Source organism: Cimex lectularius, unplaced genomic scaffold (genome assembly GCF_000648675.2).
Source record: "Cimex lectularius strain Harlan isolate CLEC.00 unplaced genomic scaffold, Clec_2.1 scaffold101, whole genome shotgun sequence".
Lineage (NCBI taxonomy): Eukaryota > Metazoa > Arthropoda > Insecta > Hemiptera > Cimicidae > Cimex > Cimex lectularius.
Window position 1 is genome coordinate 638,554 of NW_019392806.1, and position 24,476 is coordinate 663,029.

A 24,476-nucleotide genomic window follows, 5' to 3' on the forward strand; every position below is an offset into this window, starting at 1 on the left:
TTTAATACAAAATCAGACTAGAAAACAGTTTGATAAAAATAGTTTACAGTCTTTAACAACTAAATATTTATAAATATTACATTAATTTAAATACACAATTAAATATTTAATTATGATAATAGTTGCAATGTTTGCCAGTAGTTTTTTTTAATGCTAAAACTTTGTTAGAGATCAGTAAAGTAAGTACAGTGTTTGTGTGACACCGAAGATCACCGCTGCATTGCTGTGCTCTGGTCCTTTACTTGTACAATAAGTGAGGCACTTTTTGCAACAGATATCTGATCATAATGCATCCTGTCAACAACATGCTGCATCTTTTTGATCAACTTAAGAAAAAAGAAAAAACAGCGTGTTAGTGTTACGAGTTAATATTGATACTGCAACACTTACAGCGTCTGTGTTTGCTATGACCTGCTCTTGAGCTGCGAAATTCTTAGCCGAAGTCATCATAATCTAAAATATAAAATTTAAGAAAAATTAAAAAGGTAAGGGATTGAAAAATAAAAAACACACTTCTGAGGTTTTAGAGCCTCTCTGAATTTGCCTAGCTAATGAGGCAATATTGTTGACATTGTTCTGCACCCTGTCTGCAAGCCTGGATTTGGAATCTGCAAAGAGAGACTTTGCAGAAGTACTAGAAGCAGAAGCCATAAGGACACATTTAATTTGACAGAGGCTAGGTTACGACATTGTTCTTTCACCAAGTTGGTATCAGAAAACTATAAAAAATAAAAATGAGGAATTTCAATATAAAATTAAGCAAGAATAAAATTTTAATATGTTTAAAACAGTGGCTTATAGGAATTATTTACTCTAATATTCATGTTTGCTAATGAAAAAGTTTTTAAATATTTACAATTTACAATGTATAATTAAACATTGTATGATGTACTTTTAGACATTGCTAATAACAATTAATTAAATTGTTTACAAGTGATGACTTAAAAAAAAAGATTTTTTTTAAAGGCAACACTAGAGGTTTACACATGAGTCGTGGGTTTACATGAGTGTTATAACTGTCACGTTAGCCCGTTCTTTGTTTATTGTCACGTGCTGCACATGACAACATTTCGCTCAATAACGAACGCCCTAGACGACAATCCTTACAAATAAAAAACAACTCTTTTCCATAGGGATCTGAGAAAAGGGTGGAAAAAACGTCGACATTGGTTATTTTTTGTAATATTCTGCGACTGGCAGGATGAGAGTATTGAGCAAGGAGAAGCTCCTGGAGCTGCAGAGGAAGCCTGACACCATCAGGAACATGTGCATTATTGCCCACGTCGACCATGGCAAGACGACCCTGGCAGATTCCTTGGTCGCGAGCAATGGGATCATCTCGACAAGGATGGTTGGCAAGCTCAGGTGACAACAAAGTTCAGTCGAACATGCATGTGGTTTGACTGTGATATCTGGTGTCATTGGTGGTCAGTATGATCAATCAATCATTTATGAGTTTGTTGATTGATTTCTCACCTGGAAGTGTCTTTTCTTTAGGAAATATGTGTCGATTTTCAACACATCCTCTTGCAGCTTGATTAGTACTTGCTTTAGTATATTTTACCCATATGTACTTATCTACATATTCAACTTTCTTTTTATATACTACCAAATTAAAGAAATATCTTCAGCGTGAACTTAGAGCATAAAGAAAAAAAAGACATGAATACACATAAAAGCAACATGAAACAAACACGACACAAGAAAGCACCACACTTTATGCCCTGAAGATGACCTGGATGAAGGTCAAAACATTGGCAAAAAAATGAAAAACTTTTTTTTTAAATACTTCATTCCTGACCGCTCCTTGCTACTTCAACAAATTATACTTATGTATCTACGTTTCTTTCTGTTTATAAACCAAGCTATTGTCATTGTGGCTTTGTACTTGTACTTATTCATCTTTATACTAGCCTTTAGTGCGACCTAAAAATTATTTTGGTTAATAATGCGCAAATATTTTTATATCACTTATTAGATCACATAAGTAACACAGCCTCCTGCAGCTTGATTACTTAATTTAGTATATTTTACACACATGTGCTTATCTACATATTAAACTTTTTATAAATTATCAAGTTAAAGAAATAGGTCTTCAGCGTGAATTTAGGGCATAAAGAAAAAAAACAGCATGCCACAAATACACATAAAAACAACACAAAACAAACATAACACCACAAGAAAGCACCACACTTTATGCCCTAAAGATGACCCGAATGAAGGTCGAAACATTGGCCAAAAAAAAAAAGTTTTTTTAAAATACTTCATTCCTAACCGCTCCCCACTACTTCAACAAATTATTTATACTTAAGTATCTATGTATGTTTCTTTCTGTTAAAATACCAGCTATAGTAATTGTGGCTTTGTATTTGTCCAACTTGGCCTTAAGTATAAACTAAAAATTATTTTGGTTAATAATGTGCAAATATTTTTATATCACTTATTAGAGTGGTATGATCTCTCCTTAGAAATCACTCTTGATTTTCATCAACACAGCCTCCTGAGGCATGGTTTGTCTGTATGTTGTTTAGCAACTGGTTGTTCAACAATTTGTTCCCGATAATTAAAACTATTAAAATAAAACAAAGAAGTTTGAAATTTCAGTTGAATAAAATACAGAAATTTAATTTGTGTTGATTTAACAAAAAATCCTAACAAGTAACAATGAATACAACTTAAAATTATGACTGATGTAACTCTTAATACTTTTTGTATCAGTAATCAGATTGGCATGCTCTGTCCTTAAAAATATATTTTTAATTTCATTGACACAGCCTTCTGAGCCTATCATCGCTACATCTATTCCTCACTTATAAGATTTTACACTATATATGTTTTTTATCATTAGTACATACTTAAACTCTTCTGAAATAGACAGAGGATGAATTTCTAAAAAGACAAAGTTACTGCATCAAAAAATGGAGGCAAAAACTTTGAACCATTTTCGTAAATAAAGTTAAACCAACCTTCATCATTTTTTGATTTTTTTTAATCAATTATCTAAATTTACCTTAACTAAATTATTTTGAATGTTCAAATAAACATTTGTGTTAAACCAAAACAGAAAAGTTAAATAAAAAATTAATTTTTTGAGACCTGTATATGAAACGTACCATAATTAACCACAATAATTTTTTGTTTATGCTAAATTTATATTTATTGTCATATCTTACACAATAAACAAAAAATAAATATTGCAGTGAACTAGTAAAATAAAATCTTGTAAATAACATCCTGATCAATTCTTTATTATTAATTTTAATTGTAGGTATATGGACAGTAGAAAAGATGAGCAAGAGAGAGGTATAACAATGAAAAGTAGTTCTATAACTTTATATTACCAAACAGGTATAATAAAATCTTATAAATTATGATTAGATCATTTTCAAATAATTGTTTTATTATTAGGAGGTGCAGAATGTTTAGTTAATGTAATCGATTCGCCGGGGCATGTGGACTTTTCTTCTGAAGTTTCCACTGCTCTTAGGTTATGTGATGGGGCTGTCGTCGTTGTCGACGTTGTTGAGGGTGTCTGTCCTCAGACTCAAGTCGCTCTGAAACAAGCATGGCACGAGAATATAAAGCCTGTCCTTATTCTAAACAAAATCGACCGGTTGATCCTCGAAATGAAACTGAGCCCACTTGACGCTTTTGTACACCTAACACAGGTTTTAGAACAGGTCAATGCAGTCACTGGTGAATTATTTATGACTGAAGTGCTTGGTAAAGCTGTTAAAGATGAAGCGAAGGATACAAGTAAAGAAGAAAATACTGGTCAGTTTCAAAATTATGATTGGGGTGATGGCTTGGACGAAGCGGACGACTCAACTCTTTACTTTTCACCCAATCAGGGGAATGTAGTATTTGCCAGTGCTCTCGACGGCTGGGGCTTTGGGTATGCAAATTTAAATGTACTCAGTTTTTATTATTTTAAAAATATCTTGTTTTCAGGGTTAATGATTTTGTTAAGTTGTATTCTAAAAAACTCGGTTTGAAAGAAGACGTTTTGAAAAAAACACTCTGGGGGGATTATTATTTAAACAATAAAACTAAGAGGGTTATGCGAGGTGCACAAGAGAAAGCTAAAAAACCATTATTTGTGCAATTAGTGCTGGAAAATATATGGACAATTTATGAAACTATTTGCATAAGGAAGGTAAAATTTTTGCAAGGAAACCCCTATTTTATTTTGATTTAAAATAACATCATTAAAAAATTAAATGAAATTTCCAGGATAAAACCAAAATCGAATCAATCTCCTCAGCTCTAGGTGTAAAACTCACCCAACGAGATTTGAGGCATACAGATCCAAAAGTTCAACTTCAAGCCATTTTTAGCCAATGGCTTCCTTTGTCCAATGCGGTTTTAGGTTATTTTTATATTCCTGTGCGTTAAAAAACAATTTGTCATCAAATAATTTAAATGTTTTTAGATATGGTTTATAATGTTTTGCCACCTGCAAATAAATTATCTGAGGAAAAAGTAGAAAAATTAATGTGTTCCAGTGGCCAGTCAATAGATCTTTATCCACCAGAAACACAAGCCTTGAAGAAGGCATTTATTAACTGTTCTTCTAGTGAAGATGAACCTGTTATAGTTTTTGTTTCAAAAATGTTCCCTGTAAGTTCATACTAATGTAATTACTACCAATTTTTTTCCTTTTTTTAACTTTTTGGTTTTTCAGGTTGACAGAAAAGTTCTTCCTCGTAACAGACCTACAGCCATTACGGAGCAGGAATTAGCCGCCAGGAGGGACCAAGCCCGTCTGAGGCATGCAGAATTGATGGCTAATAAAAAAGATAATGATGAAAAAGAGAAAACTGGAAGAGAAGCCGAGGTTTCAATTGTAAATGAAGAACCCATCCTTCCGGATGACGAATTCATTGCTTTTGCCAGGGTTTACAGTGGAGTTTTAAAGAAAGGTGCTGTACTTTACGTTCTTGGCCCTAAACACAACCCTGCCACAGCATTGCAACAAGTAATGAATTGTTTTGAATTGCATGGAATAATCAATTGATTTATTTATTTTTGCTTAAAAAGCTTGCTGAAGAAGGTGATATTCCTGAAAATTTAACATTAAAAGATTTGAAAAGTGGCCATCATGCAACAAAAGTTAAAATTAATGATATTTATTTAATGATGGGCAGAGAACTCGAAACGATAGATGAGGCTCCTGCTGGAAATGTAGTAGGCATGTTATGACCTTTTCAAATAAATAATTAAAGTGCGTTAATAAAAATCAAATTGAATGTTTTACTTTCACAGGAATTGGAGGTTTGGAAGACCATATTTTAAAAAGTGCAACCCTTTCATCGGTTATTTACTGCCCTTCGTTTTCTGAGTTAAACATTATGGCTGTGCCGATATTGCGAATAGCCGTCGAGCCAAAGAAACATTCCGACTTACCAGCCCTCATCAAGGGGCTCAAATTGTTAAATCAGGCAGATGCCTGTGTTCAGGTAGTTTATTAATTTTCAACAAATAAATAAAAAAAATTAACACTCATATTGCTTTTAGGTTTTCGTTCAAGAAACTGGTGAACATGTTTTAGTCACAGCAGGAGAGGTTCATTTAGAAAGATGTATTGATGATCTTAAAACTAGGTAAGAATATATACCTAATAAGTACTAGGTAATCTTATTTAATTGAAGAATTATTTTTTTATAACAAAGTTTTTTTTACAATTTCTTTGTTTAGATATGCCAAAATTGATATAAATGTATCAGAACCGATTATTCCGTTTCGTGAGACGATAGTTTTACCGCCAACTGTTGATATGGTGAATGAAGCCATTCAGGAGTCTTCTGTGATGCAAAAAAAGGTTATATATTAATTATTGTATGATTAAAACTTTTAATAACAACTAATTTTTATTTAAGATTGATGATGATAATGTCGACGAGAATGGTGTTGTAACGATTATGACAGTGAATAAGCAATCAACTCTGAAAATTTTTTGTACCCCATTAGAAAGCGAAGTAACAGAATTCCTTGAGAAAAATTCAAATTTAATTAAAATACTGGATAAAAACACAAGTACCAAAAGCAATGAAACCAACCTACAAGAGAATTTAGCAAATTTAACTATTGAAGATGGTTCTATAAATAAACAAGTGCCTAATTTGTCAAAAAAAGTTTTAAATGATATTTCAACTTTTAAACAAGAGTTGTGCGATAAGTTAAAAAAGGGCTCTGGGATCTGGAGTGATAATCGTATTTTTGATAAAATATGGAGTTTTGGGCCAAGGAGGTGTGGACCTAATTTATTAATCAACCTAGTAGAAGGTATATATGAAATTAAAAACATATAATTATTAAAGTTTTTATTGTAAAATATTTTTTAGGATATGACAGAAGTTTCTGGAAACAATCTAATTTACAAACCCCAAACAATCTTTCTGAGTATGACAGCAGTTTTATAAATGGTTTCCAATTGGCTTCACTTGCTGGTCCACTGTGTGAAGAGCCAATGATGGGAGTTGCTTTCATTGTTGTTGACTGGGTTGTCAATCCTGAAATCCCCACTGGGTAATTTTTAAAACTAAATTTAGGAAAATATTATAAATTTAATTTATATATTATGCTGGCTTGTAGAGGAACGTATGGCCCATTGTCGGGTCAGATAATGTCAGCAGTCAAGGAAGGTTGCAGAAGAAGCTTTCAAGCTCAGCCACAGCGACTAATGGCAGCCATGTACACATGCAACATTCAGGCCAATGCAGAAGTATTAGGTAAGTTTGAATTAAACTTTATCATTAGCAATTGCAGCTAAAATTTAATTTATAACAGTGGAAACTTAACAGGGATATTTTTAGACAATTTTAAGGTAAAATATGAAATTCAAACCAAGAACTCTTGATGGTACATGATTTCCTGGTGATCATTGCCTAAAATGCTTCATATTTCATGATTTCTATACATTTCCTATTGATATAAGCCCAACTCTACATGTACATACACATATGTACAGCTTGAGCTTATAACTTCTCGGTTTGCCATCATCACCCACTTCATTGTTTGGGCAGTCCAAGGTTAGTTTTATCCGATCTTATTGTCCTTTTATCCAAATTACACAACAATTCTAATAAATAGATTCACTAATATACACAAAAGGAAATGCTAAACAAGATTTCTGCCAAGTATTACATACAATAATAAAACAGCTTTGTTTCTTCTAAAATAATAGAACGGGTTACAGGGTTGCTGCCGTGGCCACATCAGCAACCTTTCTCTACATTCTATTCATATCTGTCAGTTTTAAGGTTACTATTTTTGAGAATTCCATTAACTTATTAAGCTGAGATGTGAGGTATTACATTTGAGCTTGGCTTTATGGTTGGGGGGGGGGTCTGGGTTTTGTTTACTTTATAATTCCCGCTCTTTGGAAACCGTTTTTCATTATGTAGCAGAATGCAAAATACTAGGGGATTTAGGTCAATTTTAATTGGGGAGTTTTGTTTTAAGTAAGAATAATATCCGGATGGTGTATATCATCTGTACCAATTAATTGAATACGCACGCCGAGATGGAGGTTCAGATTTAAATTGGTCTATCAATTTAATCATCAATGTGTGGTGATTAGTGACCGTTAGTCGATAATTATTCAGAAATCGTGAGATGCGGTCTGGTGTGATGTAGGTTTCAGAAAAACATTTTCTTTATCGTGCCAACGTTTCGGTCTTTATTGAGATCATCTTCAGGGCTCAAAGTGTTTATGCAGAAAACAAACTCTTTGAGCCCTGAAGATGATCTCAATAAAGATCGAAACGTTGGCACGATAAAGAAAATGTTTTTCTGAAACCTACATAATGTTGGAACGACAAAGAAAATGTTTTTCGGAAACCTACATCACACCAGACCGCATCTCACGATTTCTGAATAATCCATGCTTGTACATACTTATAATTATTTTTTGTAATAATCTTTTTTTCTTTTGTTGTAAATATATATCTATCTATATACAAAACAGTTCCGCGACTGACTGAGACAATGTACAGACCAAACCCCTGGATCTAAAGGGCTGAAATTTTGACAGTGCATTCCTATAATGACATGAATAGCCGCTAAGAAAGGATTTTATGAAATTCTAAGGGGATCATATTTTTACCATGTATAGACCGAAGTGAACTGAAGAAGAGAAGAATTTGAGAAATGAGATACCATATTAGAAAGCCATACTCGGCATCGAATATACATTAAAACTGAGTCCCATGTGGATGAAGTCTCGGGTTAAAGCTATCTATAAGTGTCTATCTTTTTATCCTAGTGTGGCAGATGGATGAGTATGATTCTTTTTCCATTTTTGGTAACATAATGTTGAATTTTTTTTTGAATGGAATTAGCTTCCATCTTCTTAAAACAACTAGTTTTCCTTGCTTCCAATTTCTCATTTGCATCTTTTTACTTTCGCCTTATTTATTATTATTATTAGCTTGCCAAACAATATTTGTGATTACACAATTGACCATATTAATTATCTCAATTAATTATTCTTTTTATCTATGGTTTTTGGTCGAGATGAAAAATTAGTGTCACAGGAGGAGTTGGTGTCTGAGGGGATTGAAGTCACAATAGCTCAAGTGGTTAGAGCAGTGGCATATTGAGCCTAAGGCCATGGGTTTGAATCCTGCTGATGACACTAATTTTTCATCTCAATCAAGAACCTTAGTTAAAAAGTATAATTAATGTGGTCATTTATGACCACTAAGCAAATATGGGTTATACCAAATCTGTTACCACCATGTGATTCCTAGCCAAAATTAACTTGTTGTTGGGGTTTGTATAACACTATTTTTTTGTTAAAGTTAATCGTTAAATATTCTCTGTACACATTTGCGATTGAATTAACAATTACTTTTGCTCAAAAATGGTGTTAAATCATTGGGCTAGGTAGAACCTGTGATGTGAGGTTTTTTCCAACATCTCTGGAGCCTGTAGTGAGCCATCTTTGTTTCTAACATAGTTGTGAAGTATATCAACTGTTGTTATTATGTCAACATCATCATAGACATGATTAATACTTGATCGTTAAGACAGAACGAGCTACCTGGAAATTGAAGAACATATTTCTTGTTTCAATAAATTTCAGTCATTTCGGATTATCTTGTGTGCTTGCTGGTTTGAAATTTTAGTGTTTCACCATCTTCAGCAAAAATATACAAATTTGTGGTGGAAAGGTGGAATTTTAAAAAATTAACAAATAATTATTCTTCACATATTTATTTCATAAATTACAATTTATAATTAACATTTTCCAATGTTTTGTGTAATACTGTGTCTAAGTTCTTTTAACTAAATCCAACATTGTAATTCATTAGCAGCTTTTTTACCCGTTTCTTTTATTTTAAAATACTAATTAAAGCTAGATCATAGTTGCAATTTGTTTTTAACAGGTTAGTTATTCATTAGATTTTAACAGCTGAAATTTAAAATATAAAAAAAAAAATCTCCGAGAATATCGCATGATATTTAATTTCGTTAGCACATATGTAATAAGTCTCAAAAGCTGGGATATCCCATGCAATATATATAGTAGGTACTCTTATACATAAATAATAAATACAGCTTTTATTTACAGCTCAATAAATAGAAATGTTCTTTTTCTTAATGGATTCTTAGTACAAATAATCTATCACATCTTAAATGTTACATGTATTTATTAGTTTGTTTTAAAATCATAAAATTGTTAAATTGAATTGTGGTGGGCTATTTTTGTTCCAAATTGCAGTATCCTTTACTCCAATTGTACATAAATTGATAATCTTTTCATTTGCAAAAACCCAGTGCATTTCAAAGGATTTTATAGGATCGAAATGCTAACTGAGTTTTTGAAAATTTTACCCATTTAAGAATTCATGACCAATTATAAGACTCATTTCGATTTTTTTTACAGCTTAGCTTTCTTGTAAAGCTCTTTTACTCTGTGCCATGGAAAAGGAGGTACATGCTCTGAAACAAAAACAAATTTAATGTTACTTCCACTGTACTCCTTTTCTCTCTTGATTTTTTAACTGTTTGAAAAAGTTGTCCTACCCTTTATCCTGAGGTTTCTCTTGTTCCTCAAAGGCCGCCCCCTTCTGTTCAAGTTTATTAGAGAAGATGGTGTAGAATGTGTTGTCTTGTTGTTGACGCACATCATCCCATAGACTCTAATTCCAGGTACACTGGCATATGTAGGCTGATCATGACTCATCGGACCCTCTAATACAAATTAAAACAAAACATATTAACATTTTTTTCCCAAAATTATTAAAATAATTTCTAATTAAAAAAAAAATCTCTATAATAGTTATATTGATAACTGACCTAGCACACTTGTTTCTGGGCATCTGCAGATGACAAGATAGTGGCTTTTTCCTGTTCTTATGTTCTGCAGTGCCAGGAGAGACCAGTCTCTAGGGGCACGGCAGAGCCTCATATCAGCAACTGGCTCACAGGTCTTAATTAGAGTCAAAACCTTTAAAAAAATTAAAAATTATGAACTATATCCAAAACTATAGTTTAACATTCAGTTCAAAGTCACCAATTGTTTTAGTTGCCATGGACTATGCTCAATGTAAAATAGCATGATGGATCAAAGACTGATTATCTTTGGCAAAGTTAAAGTTGATGATGATTATTGTTATAGTTCTTATGTACAATTCAATATGCAATGATATTCATTCTTCTTTAAATATAATATGCATTTAAATACTCAGATTGAAATATTCTCTCACTTTCTCTCTCACACTTTATTATTAAATCTCTCTGTCTGTCTCTCTCTCTCTCTTCTCTACTCTCTCACTCACTCACTCACTTAGTTATTCAATCTCTCTCTCTTCTATCTTACCCCCTTTCTCTCTCACTCTCACCCACTCACTCATTCACTCACTTAATTATTCAATCTCTCTCTTTCTCTCTCCTATCTCCTATCTTACCCCCTTTCTCTCACTCATTCACTCACTTAGTAATTCAATCTTTCTCTCTCTTCTATCTTACCCCACCTCTCTCTCACCCCCTCTCCCTCCCCCACCCCTTCTCACTCACTCACTCACTTACCCATCTGCCCATTCACGCACTCACTCACTCACTCACTCTCTTTTCCCTACATCTTTCTCCCCATGTATCTATCTGCCAACTATCTATTATCAAGCTATTTATTTGTCTACCTATTTCTTCTCTCACATTTAATTATTCCATCTCTCTCTTTGTTCTCTCTCTCTCGTTCTCTCGTTCTCTCTTACCCCCTCCCTCTCTCACTCACACTCTCTCTTTGTCTCTTACTCACTCACTCACTCATTCACTTACGTTCTCTCTCTCTTTCTCTCTCTCTCTCTTTCTTTCTTTCTTTCTTTCTTTCTCTCTCTCTCTCTCTCTCTATTTCTTACTCACTCTAATTCTCTCACTTATTCACACACTTAATCACTCAATCATTCTTTCACTCACACTATATCGTTAGATTAGTTTCCCATGAGCGTAATTAATACCATTTCTGGCATTTGATTCATAGGAGTTCGTGAATATTCAAGATTTATGGAAGGTACATATATAAGTAGTTAAGAAGTTTCGTTTATTATAATAATTACCCTGCTCTCGTTATAGTTAGTAATTATAATAATTTAGTTTATACAATCTTTAGAACTCCGCTCGAAGTTGATTAGCACAACAATTAGAGCTGCAAGTAGTCGAGTTTAATTAATAATAAAAGTATACATAGATTGCAATAAATATTTTGGCTTTTTTGACTTGTAACATGTGTGGGCAGCTAGTAAAAGGTTTGCGTGCAACCTCAAGTGGAACCCTCACAAAAAGGCCGAATATTTAAACAGTAATAAGCAAATCCTTAAAAAAATGGTGCAATTATGCTGGCCAGATTGTCACTACATGTTGTGGGGACGGCATTTCCGGATGAAGGGAAAACGGGCAGAAAAAAGGCCAAAAACTCCTTCGAGTTTCTCGTTGATTGCTCCTTCGGAATTTTCTTCCCTACGGACTCGCTAACGGAGTGTGGGCCTATCCAGCAGAACGGTTCGTCTCCATTGCACATGCTAATTGCATCACTTCTTTCTCGTCGACCTTTTACACGTTCGTCGCCTAATATTACGGACATGGTCAATCCGAGGTGGCTGACCGTCGTTTAAGCAATTGAACGTAAAACTAATCCGTCCAACATTAAAAGCTGTTAATTTCATATCAGTACAATTTAAATTTATAAGTTTCTTGATTACGATGTAATTTATGAAAGTATGATCCATAATTGATAGTTAGCTATTTATGGTTTTTTGGTTAGATTTTTGACCAGGAATTGTAAGACATTTTGCATTATTCATCCACTGAACTAAGAATTTATTTCACCAACCGCCTCGAGTTTCATTGGATAGAGTTTGAATTTATGTATGTGTTCGTAATAAAATCAACCAAACATACAGACAGTTTTTTGGCCAATCTTTCTTCATTTGGAAGAAGATCTAATTTATCAGGATAAGCATGATGCCCAGAAACCCATTGCGGTAACATGCTAAAAATTTAAGTTCTAAAATTTAGTTTTCCACAGTTGAATAAATGGTCATACATGATAATTTCAAAGAGATCTTGCTCTTTGGAACCACATCAAGGCTTCAAAATCCCCTACTATCTAGTATCCTGGATTTGGACTACTGCTACAAGCAATGTCCTGATCCAATTTAGACATAATAAATTACAATAATGTTTAGATCAGTTGTCGAATTTCATAACAATGAAAGAGTTCATGAAATTTGGCTATAACATTTTTTTTAACAAAACATGTTTTCATGAAGAAAAAGCCATTTTGAAATTGGAGAAAAACATTCTTAGTGATGAAAGTGAATTTTATGTGAGTTTAACGTAAGCTATAGGAAAACTCATTAGATACGTGTTTTTAACTTTATTTAGGGAAAAAAGTTGGAAGAGCGTATAATCGTGATCAAATTCTTGTATAAGTTTTAGATACGTTTCCTAGAGATAAGAGGTATTAAATCATGATGTAATGTGAAAATTAATCCAGCATCCTACATAAAACATCCAATATTCCATTTATGAGAAAAATTTTTTTTCTCATTACTGGTCATCCTGGTTTGCCTATCCTCACCATGTTGGTCTGTCAGGCGCAGTCTACGCTACAACAAGCCTCTAACTATTAAATTTAATTTTTATGTAAGGTATTGGTTGAGATAAAAAAGTCAGTGTCACGAGCGGGATTCGAACCCACGACCTTCGGCTAAATACGCCGCTGCTGTAGCACTTGAGCTTCGATCCACTCGGACACCAACTTCCCATCTGAACCCACCTTTCGAATTTCCCCTCCTTTTTTGCCATTTTTCAACCAATCGGACCACGAAATCTAATGCATTAAATTTAATGATCAAAATGCCCACTTTCTTGAAGAATGTGCAAGGTTGATATCATTTCCTGACAAATTTTACTTTATAAGCTTTTTTATATGTTCTGTTCAGGTTTGTACCAGTCTTCGTTAGTCATTTCATAATAAACAATGTTTATGAAAATTATGTTAAAATAACTGTTAACCGATAAAAGTAAATAGCTTATTTTGCTAAGAGGTAAACGTTTATACAAAATTGCTTACGATTAACCTTTTAAATATATCCATTATATTTCGTGGTCCTATTGACCAAATAACTTCTTTCAATTAATTAATCTTTATGTAAGGTATTGGTTGAAATGAAAAGGCTAGTGTCACGAGCGGGATTCGAACCCCACGACCTTCGGCTCAATACGCCGCTGCTCTAACCACTTGAGCTATCGTGACTTCGATCCACTCGGACAGCAACTCCCCAACTCAGCCTACTTTTAAATATAGCAGTTTCAATTTTTTCGGTATTATTTTAAATAATGTATGTACTTTTCCTGTCGATCCAGCTGAAAGTTCAGTCGTATGTAGATCGTCCGAATTGAGCGAAGCCGAGCACGGTTCTCGGTAACGAGAAGGACAAGCGCATAGAGGCTGTGTGTAGTTGAGCCTAACGTAGACAGCGTTGCACACCTGCAAAAAAAATAAAAATGACAGTGCTGCTTGTAAATTCGCAAAACTACTAGCTTACCTGCTGCACGGCGCACTCCGGAAGCAAGTAGATATGTTGGTTATGCGGGTAGTAATGGTATTTGGTCGGCTTGCTAGAGGCCGTCCCTGGTAACCTTAGGGTCGCTTCCTGCGAAATTACAGAATATACAAATTAATAAACGAATTAAAACTATCCAAATAAGTTAGTTTTGATCAATCGAGTTGTTCAATAGGAAAATTGTAGGATAAAAGCATGAATGTTAACTGAAGAGCAACGTTTCGAAGCTGATGTCCAGGTCATCTTTGCTAATCAAATTGGTACAAAGCTGAACATATCCGGCTAGATAAGCCAGTAGATAAGACAGTTTAACATAGAATCCGCATATAAATTAAAACAACTTCACAAAGGTCAACCGTAGCCGTACAATTGGCCCGTAAAGCCCCCGTGCAAGAATGTCGAGCGTTCATGGTTGGGTAAACTGATAACTAACGGGCACCATTACCATTTCATTATTTCCTTGCTCTACATAAGACGCCGGTTCAGTCGGACTTTTGGATTAACGATTCCAGTCTAACGGTGATTCGATCCCAACTCCCTCGCAACATTGGGGTTCGTGTTGAAAAGATCTCTTTTGAAGGAAAAAAAAAAAGAATCCAAAAAGAGTAAAATTGTAAGGAGCTATATTTCCATTTTCCTTTAACGGCAAGCGGTTTGCTTTAACGGTTTGTTAAACAAAAGAATCTCTAAGATGTATACTTTAGGCCAGTTTGGGCTAATGTAGGCGAGGAAACTACGAAATTGTTTTGTGGTTTAAAAATGGTTATTGATTAGATTTCAGTGTAACCCAAGGGACTTAAATTTCAATCAATAATAATAAATATTGCTACAGCATTCTAATTTTTTATATTTTACGACCTTTATTTATTATTATTTTAATTAGTTTTGTTTTATTTTGTTCACAGCTTCGATTAGATTATAATAATTGAACTAAAAATAATCAATGGATAGTTTCTCGATTTATCAAACCATCCTATGTTTTCGTGTATATTAATTCTATCATTTTCTATTAGTATTTTTTGCTTTTATTTTTGGTGATATTTTGTATCATGGAATTTTTTTAAATTAGAGTTGCGGATTGAATTGATTGTTAATATTTAATACTTAAAGATCTGTTCAACCGACATTATAAAAACAGTGAGTTCTCGACTTATTAAAAATCAAATGGCAAGGAAAAGAAAAAAAAAACCGACTTTAGCAAGATTTTACAGTTAACTGTTTGTCGTAGTATGAACAGTTGTTTTCATTACAATTGTTTTGACCAGAAGTTATTATTTTTTACGGGTGTTCTCAACTGCAGAGGTCATTTCAAACCCTGGTGCTCAAGTTTTTTTGTAAGTAGAGAGATTCGAACCCGGGGCCCTTACATCGACGAGACTCCTTGTCAACGCCTTAAACATTTCGTCCACCGACTCCATTTTTTTTGTAAATAAATGGTGTTCAGAAAGATTTTGAAAAGAAAAAAAATTTCCGTGTTTCTGTATGTCTGGGGATGAATTATGAGCCTGAAATTTGGTCGTTACCAATCGTCCGGTATGGCTATCTTCACTGTTCTTTCAGATGGTATTTCTCCTTCTTAATGTGTAGCTTTGTTTATTTTTATAGGCATAAAGACAAAAGAAAATTCCGAAATGCCGAAATCGTCTAACAGTGATCGGTAACGACCAATTTTTTTGTATTCAGATTTAGGTTACAATGGCCACCTTATGTTCCAAATAAAAGTGGTTTAAGTTTTTTTCAGTTCGTCTTGGTCCTGTATTGTCTTATTGTTCACCTTAGTTGAACATCAGAAGAATTATAATAATGAAAATATGGTAGAAATGTAAAATATTTAAAAATTCCTTCTGATATTTGACAAGAAAGAAATTTCTTCCTAATTATATTGATTGAAAGTATATTCTCAAGGATGGTAGACCAGGCAATATTGTCTAAATTTTTTATCATTGAAAGGACATTATTGAACTTCCAGTGCTGAAATTATTTAAAAGAATCACACTTAGACGTCGATATCAAAGATTTAAGTTTGAAAGAGTAGTAATTCCAGCTTGTCGCTACTTAGTAATTAGTAAGGAGATAATAGGAATTTCTAAACTTAGGCTCCGTTGGATCGTGTCTGCGAATGAAATGACTTATGAAGAAGATTACAGTCTTACTTTTCATCTGTATAACTTTCCTTTTGCAAAGACCCTAATTTCGTTATTCCCTGTCCTCGCTGTATGTTTTAACTTAAATCGGAAAAGACTTCTTTTTTCTAAATTTAAATTTCGTCAATATCTCATGTTGCAATTTTTTATTATAAAATCAGGGATAAGGCCAATTTGAAAGAGTAGATAAATCTCACGAGATAAGTAAATATGACAAACTTCTAGCACTAGTAAAAAGTTTGGTTTGAAACCTTTTGAATTATTAATAATAGTTTCAAAGTTATGATGAGGGAAATATATTTCCTGAAAGCTTATCGATTTGAGTATTTTTCTTTTCTTCACTGCTAATTTTTTAATACACAACTATAATATAAAAAACTTATATCAATTTTGTATATCGAGATAACTCCATTTTCCATGAAGTTAAGTTCTATGTTATTAATACATTAGTCATTACCATGATCATCATGACTACTTTAAAAATTGATTTTGTTATTTTAAAAGAAATGAGCTAAATAATAACTAAATCTGTAATTTGTTAGTTCTTAACGGCAAGTAAAAGAATTGTAAATTTTTGTACAGAGATATTTTTTTGAAAATGGGGATTATAACTGTTTTCACGTAGGAAAAATATTGAGAAAATTCCTATACTGTTCCTTCATGCTAATGATTCATTTCTAAATTTGAAATTGCCGAGTCCAGGGAGGCAATGAATCCAAAGTTAAAAAATAATGTTTATTATCTTTTGCATAATCAGGGCTGTTTCTAAAAATAAAATCAACTTAAAATCATTGTTATTCCCTAATTGAATTGATTATTGCCTCAATTATTTGGCTAATAAAATATGTTCGTAATAAGCGTCGTCCATCTTGTGTTTTGAACCAATGTTTATACAATCGTTGTTGATTTTATCCTCGGAAAAGGTGTTTTTAATCGTCAGTTTGCTAGACATCTTGTATTTTTACTAGGTGTTTTGTTAATTTAAAACTGAGAAAAAATAGAGCATTTTCGTCTTGTTTTATTACCCCAAAGGTAAAACCGCAGACTGATAGGAAAATTTGTGCTGTGTGTGGACTATTTAGGAGAAAGTACCGTCCGTAAGTTGCTTGGTTCAGAAGTGGAAATTTTGATTTGGAAGCAGCTTTGGTCGTCCTTTAACAGTTGATGATGGCCGAATTCAAGCTTTTGTCACAAATGACCAACGCTCAAAAATATGAGACATAGCGGTGACCGTAACATAGCTCGTACATGCGTTTCAATGCATATGAGAACAACTGGATTTGTTTGTCGGAGCGATGGGTTCCTCATATATTGACTGAGAAAAATTTATTGGACCGCGTTTCTATCTGCGATGCCCAAGTAAAATGCAGTGTAACCGGCCATTTTGAGAATGATCGGTAACTTACGATGAAACATGGGTCCTTAATCTCGAAACGTGCAGAGACGAAATCCTGGGGAAAACGCAGCGACCCACCGTTAACTCCAAAAGCCTCAAGAAGGTAATACTGTGCATTTGATGGGATTGGAAGGAATATCTTTGTATGAGTTTCTTTGTCCAACCCAACAGTTAATTCTAGTTTCTACTGCACACAATTAAAGTCAGCAATTGACCAAAAACGACCGGCATTGGTTGTTGGTTATTGGGTAAAATTTACTTCAGTTGAGGACTGTAGAAAACCAATCGACAGTTCATTGTTAAAAAAACCGGTTCCTGAGTTCTGGGAGTCAGTTGGTGATCTTGGATCATTGAGGGTTTGGTCATTATTATCCAAAGTAAAAATATCTTCGGTAGTTATCTCAACAATTTTCATTTTTAATTTCAATACAGAAATCTGAAATCGCAGATGTGCGATCGTACATATCGTGAAAACTAATAGAAATAAATTTTTAAAGTTTCTTTGGAGATAAATGCGTATAACTGTGCTTGTATCTCCATTGATACATTGCTGAGTTTAGTTTAAAGGAATTTTTAGGTATTCAGCTTTTTGTAAATTTGTGGGTTTTAATTATATTATATTCCATTTTGTGTTGTTTAGTGTTAAAAATCCACTAAAAGCAGAATAATTCGGTGTTCAATTACAGTTTAAACACTTAAATGTTCACTGTTTTCTTAAAAGTGAATAAACTGTAGATACTTTAGCTTTTATCTTTATTTTTTGCTTTACTATTTTTCTTCATTCTTACTTGCTCCGTCCTAAAGTCAAGCAGATTATGTATTTTTGGGCGAGAATCAACATTTTGAACGAGTACTTTTCTTAATGCCATATTTTTCTTTTCATGTGGCTGATAACGTGTACATTTTTTCCCATGGATGGTAAAATGTTAAAGTTGACGTATTCCTCTGATTGCCGTCAACAATGCCTCTTCCGTTTATTTGATGATCGTACGGTACGAGCTGATGGCTTTTTAAGTACATTTTTTTTCAAATTTTTCCACTGGACAAACTCTCAGGCTTCAAGAGCAAATGCTCGAAGAAAAATACAATCCCGTAGGTTATAAATCGTTTAACTGCATAGGGTTTGAGAGCTTAATTAGTTTAATTTTGTTTATATAATGATTCCTAGATACATATACTTTATTCAAATGTTTTGCTGATTTATGTTTATCTTAGGGAACAAATTCAACTTATAAATTTTGGTGGTTTTAAAAAGTGATAATTTAAGTGATTTTCCTCTAATGAAAAGGTTTTTTGAAAAAGCATTTATTGAATCCCTCCCTATATTAGCAGTCTGCTTGTGATTTTTGTCTGTTTAATAATATGTACTTGATAGACATCTCGTTTTGTGTTCATTTTTGTGTGTATCGAGAGTGAATGTTTTTATTAGCATGAGTGTGTAGGCGATGAGAGGAACGATCTTCCTCCTAGGAGGCGGAAATGACCTAGTTGTCATCAGTCCCTCGAACCCTAACTTTGGTGGCTGGACGGATAAGACCCTGGACTGCTAAAACCTGAAGTAAGCCATAAGTCAGTCATAAAGCCAGTTCTGTACATATGTACTTGTATAAATCAATCATTTGTTGAATATATCAGAATTTTTTTTCTAAGTGCACAATGTAATGTCTCATTTTTAAGAGATCCTCTATTGTTGGATTATTTTTAAGCAACGTTTTCTGAATAATTATAATCAACAGTTCAGTGTTCTATTTCCTGTAACAATTGGACCCATTGTGTCGTCTGATTAATTTTCGGAACATTGACCTTTTTGATCCATAACTTGTTTCGTATCGTTAGTACAGCGAAAAAAGGCGGACCCAACTGGTCTGAGTATGTTCAACAATTGATCAGGCGACTGAAAGAATGGAGCCAATTACTAAAATCAGGAATTTAATGCCACCATACTAGTTGAAAATTTCTATATCATATGTTGTATTTGCCTACGAAATAGGGATTTGTTTTGATTCATGGTAGAAAATAAAATGAGGAAAAATAGGCAGATCAAACAATTGGAAACGACCAAACTACATAATCACTAATAGCCTTTTATCAAGTGGTTTTATGATTCGTGACTTTATCATCATTTCTCATCGAGATTTATGTTGTCAGCTTACGTCCACTATTTGAAAAACATCATTTCTCGATTTGGATGAATCCGCTGGAATTTTCGTTGAGCCTGGAATGGCCGGACATCGGTTTTCGGTTACACAATCGACACACGGTTACACCAGTTTGTCGGTTAGCGGTCGGGACACAGTTGACGTTGCTCACGAACGGTTTCGATTCGGACAAATTACAGTGGACGCTTTTAATACCCAACTGAGATCACCGGGACGTGGTAAGGCCAAGACGTTAGAAGCCGTTTAACGCTGAAATTCTGGAAAAGGGGTTTCTTCTGACTGATTTACAACTTGGGCTAAGACGTGAAACAAAAATCACGTTCTTAATCCGACGAGGGGTATCAAAAATTAGAAAAAAGCTTAACACGTTGAAAGCGCGATGATATAACGTTATTGACCCAAATTGAACCACGAGTTAACCTAAACAATTAATGAAATTAACTATAGCTTGTTACGTTTATTTCCCTCGATCAAATATTTATTGATTAACATTAATAAATGACGATCTATTTGAAAGTTCTATAACAAAATTATTAACTTTCTTATTAGGGAGTGATTTTGATGTCTTGGAGGATTGTTGGGATGGGTTCTGGTTGGAAGGTTCTTCTAGTGTTGGGATGAGGGTTTTATGTAAGCGCCTGTATCGATTAATTGCAGTTTCGAGGATAAATGGGATTTGAAGTTCTGTGTACGTAGATCGTTACGAAGAAGGGAGCTTAGGCAGTGGTTCCAAGGGTTTTGGACATGGGTGCTGGATTCTTGACTTCATGCCAAAATTGGTTGTATTAATGTGTAAATGAATCGTTTGTTTGTAGTGAGAGTTTTGATTTGTTTATAAGTAGTCTTTTGAGAAGTTTATACGGGCTGTTCTGATTTATTCTTTTTAGTCGAGTGTGGAGGTTCCAAGCTAGTTTTTGGTCGATGTAAAATTGCGTGAAGTGGACGACATTGGTTGATGAGGAACGGAGTTATAGTTGATTGGAGAAGAAGTAATATGTCATAAAGGTTATTTTCTGGGATGTGAGTCTGATCCTCCATTTGTTGTGTCTTCCAAACAGGAGAGATGGTCCTGGAGTTTTTCCAAGAACACTTCTTGATCTAAGCTAGCTGAAAGGATGGCGGTATCGTCTGCATAGTTAAGAGCATCGGAATTGATAGTATATTGTAAACCGAATAAAGAAAGGGACCGAGGATGGTGCTTTGCGGTATACCCGATCGGCAGTTTACGAGGCATAAGGATGTTCCGAGTCTGGCTGATATGATTTTATGTTGAGGTAATAAGTGGATGGGGCCATTGAGTTCCTAGAGCCGAATATATGCTCCACGTCTAGGAAACCATCCCAACACCTTAAGCTCAAAAGAGGATGCGATGCATCCATGTCACTGTTAAATGCTATAGTGGTAAAAACATATAACACTAATTTATAAAACAAAGATACACTTAAAAACAGAGGTATGCAAGCAACTTTGTCCATATCAAATTGAGCATATATTGTTAAATATATCAAACCCATATCCATGACGTCCCCCGTTCCTTAAATTTGTAGGCTGTCCAGTGGTTGTCTGGACGGTCCAACCTGATTCGTTTTTGAGAAAGTAAATATTTGATGTAATATTGCCTTTATTATGCTTTAAACTTAAGAAGACTTACTTAAGCTAAAGCTGATAGTAATGACAGTTAGATGCTTCGAAGTGGAACAATCTTGATTGTTTTATAAATATTGACTTTTTGGCTAGTTTTGTATTTATTAATTACGTTTTCAGGATATTATTTATGGTTCCATTCAATATACTTGTTTTTAAAATGAAGGTATTTTGGAGGCATTTGAAATGGTTGTTTTGGTATTGATGTTTTATCGTAACTACATATTTCATTATTTAATTTAAAACCAGTGAGTGCTACCTAGTTCTTGAGAAAAAGAGATTGATTTTTATCTGGTTGTCAGTTTTTTAGTTTCACGTTTAACAATCAATTTACTCATGCTTAGTTTTCTTTTTCTTCTCGATCTTGAATGGGTCATAGCCAATTTCAACATTAGCCAGTTTTTTGTTTATTTATCAATTTTTTTCGGCAAACCGGGGCGTTTCGTTGTTACGAGGCTCACGCACGTATCGCGGGTGGGAAAAATGAAAAGCGTCGCCGTGGGAAACGTTTAATCGGGTCAGCATCGCGCCATAATGCGGCCAATATAGCCGAACTAATCTCGTCTAATCCGCCCTTTGAAGCTATCAAGGCGTGCCTCATTATATAACGTTTCTATCCTTAATTCTTGTGTTTGTTTTATTTACCGTTATTTATGTCACGATTAGTTAACGATTCATTACTAACGGAAGCTTGGGCATTTGTTCTTTCGGAACGATTTCCATCTGTACATAACATTCCATTGAATTTTTTTTAACATGTAACGCTAACAAAAAACACTTTTTATTATCGAACTTATCGATCATTGTTAAATAGACTTCCAATTAATTAATCTTTATGTAAGGTATTGGTTGGAATGAAAAAGTTAATGTCACGAGCGGGATTCGAACCCACGACCAATACGCCGCTGCTCTAACCAATCGAGCTATCGTGACTTCGATCCACTCGGACACCCACTCCCTATCTCAACTTGCCTTTCGAATTTTCCCTCCTTTTTGCCATTTTTCAAATGTGTAATCAGGATTCGATTCTCGGCGACAAATGTTGGAGAGCTCTTAGTGAAGATATACTTCGTTTTACTTATTAAATCTATTATATTTCGTGGTCCGATTGACCAAATAACATCTTTCAATTAATTAATTTTTATGTAGGGTATTGGTTGAAATGAAATGATGGGCAGTTATTAATTATTATTAATTTAATTGGGGAATTATTAATTTAAAAAAACAAAACAAAAAACTATGAATTTATAGTCTCTAGGTAAATTATTCTATCAATCAATTTATTTATCCTTGGATCTATCAATCTATCTTTATATCTTTCTTGTATTTTATTTATCCTACCAAATTTTATGTAAGTAATTTTTTGTTTATCAAGATCTATTTGCACGTATCAAGTCTTTATCAATTTATCTTCCTGGAAAATCATTTGTCGATTGGAATTATGTTGTTGGGGGCGTCGGTGGCCGCAACGGTTTAGGCGTTGACACGGCGCTCATCACTATAAGGTAAAGGTCCCGGGTTCGAATGCAGCGGCCCTGCATTCGAACCCGACATACTTACAAATGGGCTTTTTTTCAAAAACACCGGCACCCCGAGCTCCAAGGGTTGATATAACCTCTGTTGTTGCGAACCCTCGTTAAAAAAAAAGTTGTTGAACACTAAGCCTCTTTTTTTCTCTACTAGTTATCTATTTATTGTACTGATCAATTAACTGTACATATATGAATTTACTTGTCTATCTACTTATTCATTTACACAAGTCAACTTAACTTCCTATCTAGCCAATCTGTTTATAAATTTCTAATAATAAATAAATTGTTATTAAATTTCAAGACTTCTAATGCTACTGTGAGTTCCAATTAAACTGTTAAGAAAAATCTGGAACATTGTTAATAGTTTCGGAATTATTATTTTTTTTTTTTTTTCAATTAATGCATCAAAGTAAAACGCTAGATGTGAGAATACGGGATCGAGTATGAAGGCATGCATTTAACAAACCCGGGTAACACACCGTACTAAAATAAGTAGAGCGGATCTTACGGTCTTATGGAAATATTTCCCGGGGTTACCTACTGTTTACAACTTAACAGGCTTTTTTTTCTTAGCCTTTCTTGTTTGATCAACTGTGCTTTTTTATACTTGAAAAATCCGTCTGCTCATAAAATATATCAAGGGAAAGAACTTTCGACCTTGTTCTTGTCTTTCAAAATGTTTCACGCATTTGTCAAAACAGATCAACTTGCTTTCCATCCGGCACGTCTTCTCAATTTTTATATTTCCACTTCTCCGACAATGATAATGGCAGGTTTTGTTGGAAATTTCAACTTTTGCGACCTTCAAAAAAACATTAGTATAATGATTGTCGTTGCTGAAAGTCCCATTGAGAGGAAATATGAGAGGAACTTGATGTTCAACAGGTGGTTAAAGACATCATGGGAGAAAGCAAACGTTGTAATTTTACGATACGGTCCGTTAGCTGGAGAAATTGGTCTGTCACCTTTCCTTTATGTTGTTTGAATCTCTTCCTTGTCCGACGTTAAAAGTGTACCTTGAGGATATCTACATCTTAAGCAATTACATGTATGCAACGGAAGAAATATTGAACGAGAGAAATAAGAGGCTTTCCGTAAGATTTCAAACGATTTTGAACGATTTTAACAATCAAAAAATCAAACGATTTTAAAAAGATTTTGATTATATATTAAAAGAAGTATTTGCATAAGAATGATCGTTCCTTAATTGGCCCTTCTTTTAAAATAGATTGAATATGTTAGCTTTTCTAATCGACTTTTCCCGAAGTCTTTCTATTGGTTTCAGATTGCTAAAAAAAATTATGTCCTAGACTAGAAGACAAACTTCATAACTATTAGAAGATTAAAAATTAAGACAAGAAAAAATATTACTTATAGATTTTTTATATGACAGTTATACAACAGTGATTTCTATGTTCTTTTCTTGACAAGGAATGAATGATAATCAACAATCCCTTTTTATTATTATGCTGATCAGGCTTTTAAGCGTTTTGTTAGTACACTAGACAGAAGCAATTAGACCGACA

General features: G+C 33.8%; 3 protein-coding genes across 3 annotated transcripts in view; 1 reads left to right on the forward strand and 2 right to left on the reverse strand.

The window, feature by feature from the left end:
* Window positions 1-84: 84 nt before the first annotated feature.
* On the reverse strand, window positions 85-701 carry LOC106667673. The gene is made up of 3 exons (XM_014395756.2): window positions 514-701; window positions 391-453; window positions 85-326 (listed from the first exon to the last, which is right to left on the reverse strand). Exons 1-3 carry the CDS (start codon window positions 649-651, stop codon window positions 210-212), a joined length of 318 nt encoding a protein of 105 aa, XP_014251242.1. The 5' UTR covers window positions 652-701; the 3' UTR covers window positions 85-209.
* Window positions 702-991: 290 nt separating this feature from the next.
* The window catches only part of LOC106667711 (elongation factor-like GTPase 1), a 238,006-nt gene continuing 214,521 nt past the window's right edge, over window positions 992-24,476 (forward strand). The window contains exons 1-14 of the mRNA XM_014395827.2: window positions 992-1,365; window positions 3,269-3,348; window positions 3,409-3,895; window positions 3,952-4,156; window positions 4,234-4,369; window positions 4,433-4,620; window positions 4,685-4,978; window positions 5,041-5,191; window positions 5,266-5,459; window positions 5,518-5,603; window positions 5,698-5,821; window positions 5,880-6,285; window positions 6,345-6,528; window positions 6,595-6,731. Coding sequence (XP_014251313.1) covers window positions 1,202-1,365; window positions 3,269-3,348; window positions 3,409-3,895; window positions 3,952-4,156; window positions 4,234-4,369; window positions 4,433-4,620; window positions 4,685-4,978; window positions 5,041-5,191; window positions 5,266-5,459; window positions 5,518-5,603; window positions 5,698-5,821; window positions 5,880-6,285; window positions 6,345-6,528; window positions 6,595-6,731 — 2,836 coding nt within the window. The 5' untranslated portion in view covers window positions 992-1,201. The remainder of the gene's footprint in view (window positions 1,366-3,268; window positions 3,349-3,408; window positions 3,896-3,951; window positions 4,157-4,233; window positions 4,370-4,432; window positions 4,621-4,684; window positions 4,979-5,040; window positions 5,192-5,265; window positions 5,460-5,517; window positions 5,604-5,697; window positions 5,822-5,879; window positions 6,286-6,344; window positions 6,529-6,594; window positions 6,732-24,476) is intronic.
* The window catches only part of LOC106667713, a 106,836-nt gene continuing 91,582 nt past the window's right edge, over window positions 9,223-24,476 (reverse strand). Inside the window, exons 3-7 of the mRNA XM_014395829.2 lie at window positions 14,058-14,165; window positions 13,859-13,999; window positions 10,306-10,456; window positions 10,033-10,200; window positions 9,223-9,948 (exon numbers count right to left, since the gene is read on the reverse strand). Of these exons, the coding sequence (XP_014251315.1) occupies window positions 9,887-9,948; window positions 10,033-10,200; window positions 10,306-10,456; window positions 13,859-13,999; window positions 14,058-14,165 (630 nt within the window). The 3' untranslated portion in view covers window positions 9,223-9,886. The remainder of the gene's footprint in view (window positions 9,949-10,032; window positions 10,201-10,305; window positions 10,457-13,858; window positions 14,000-14,057; window positions 14,166-24,476) is intronic.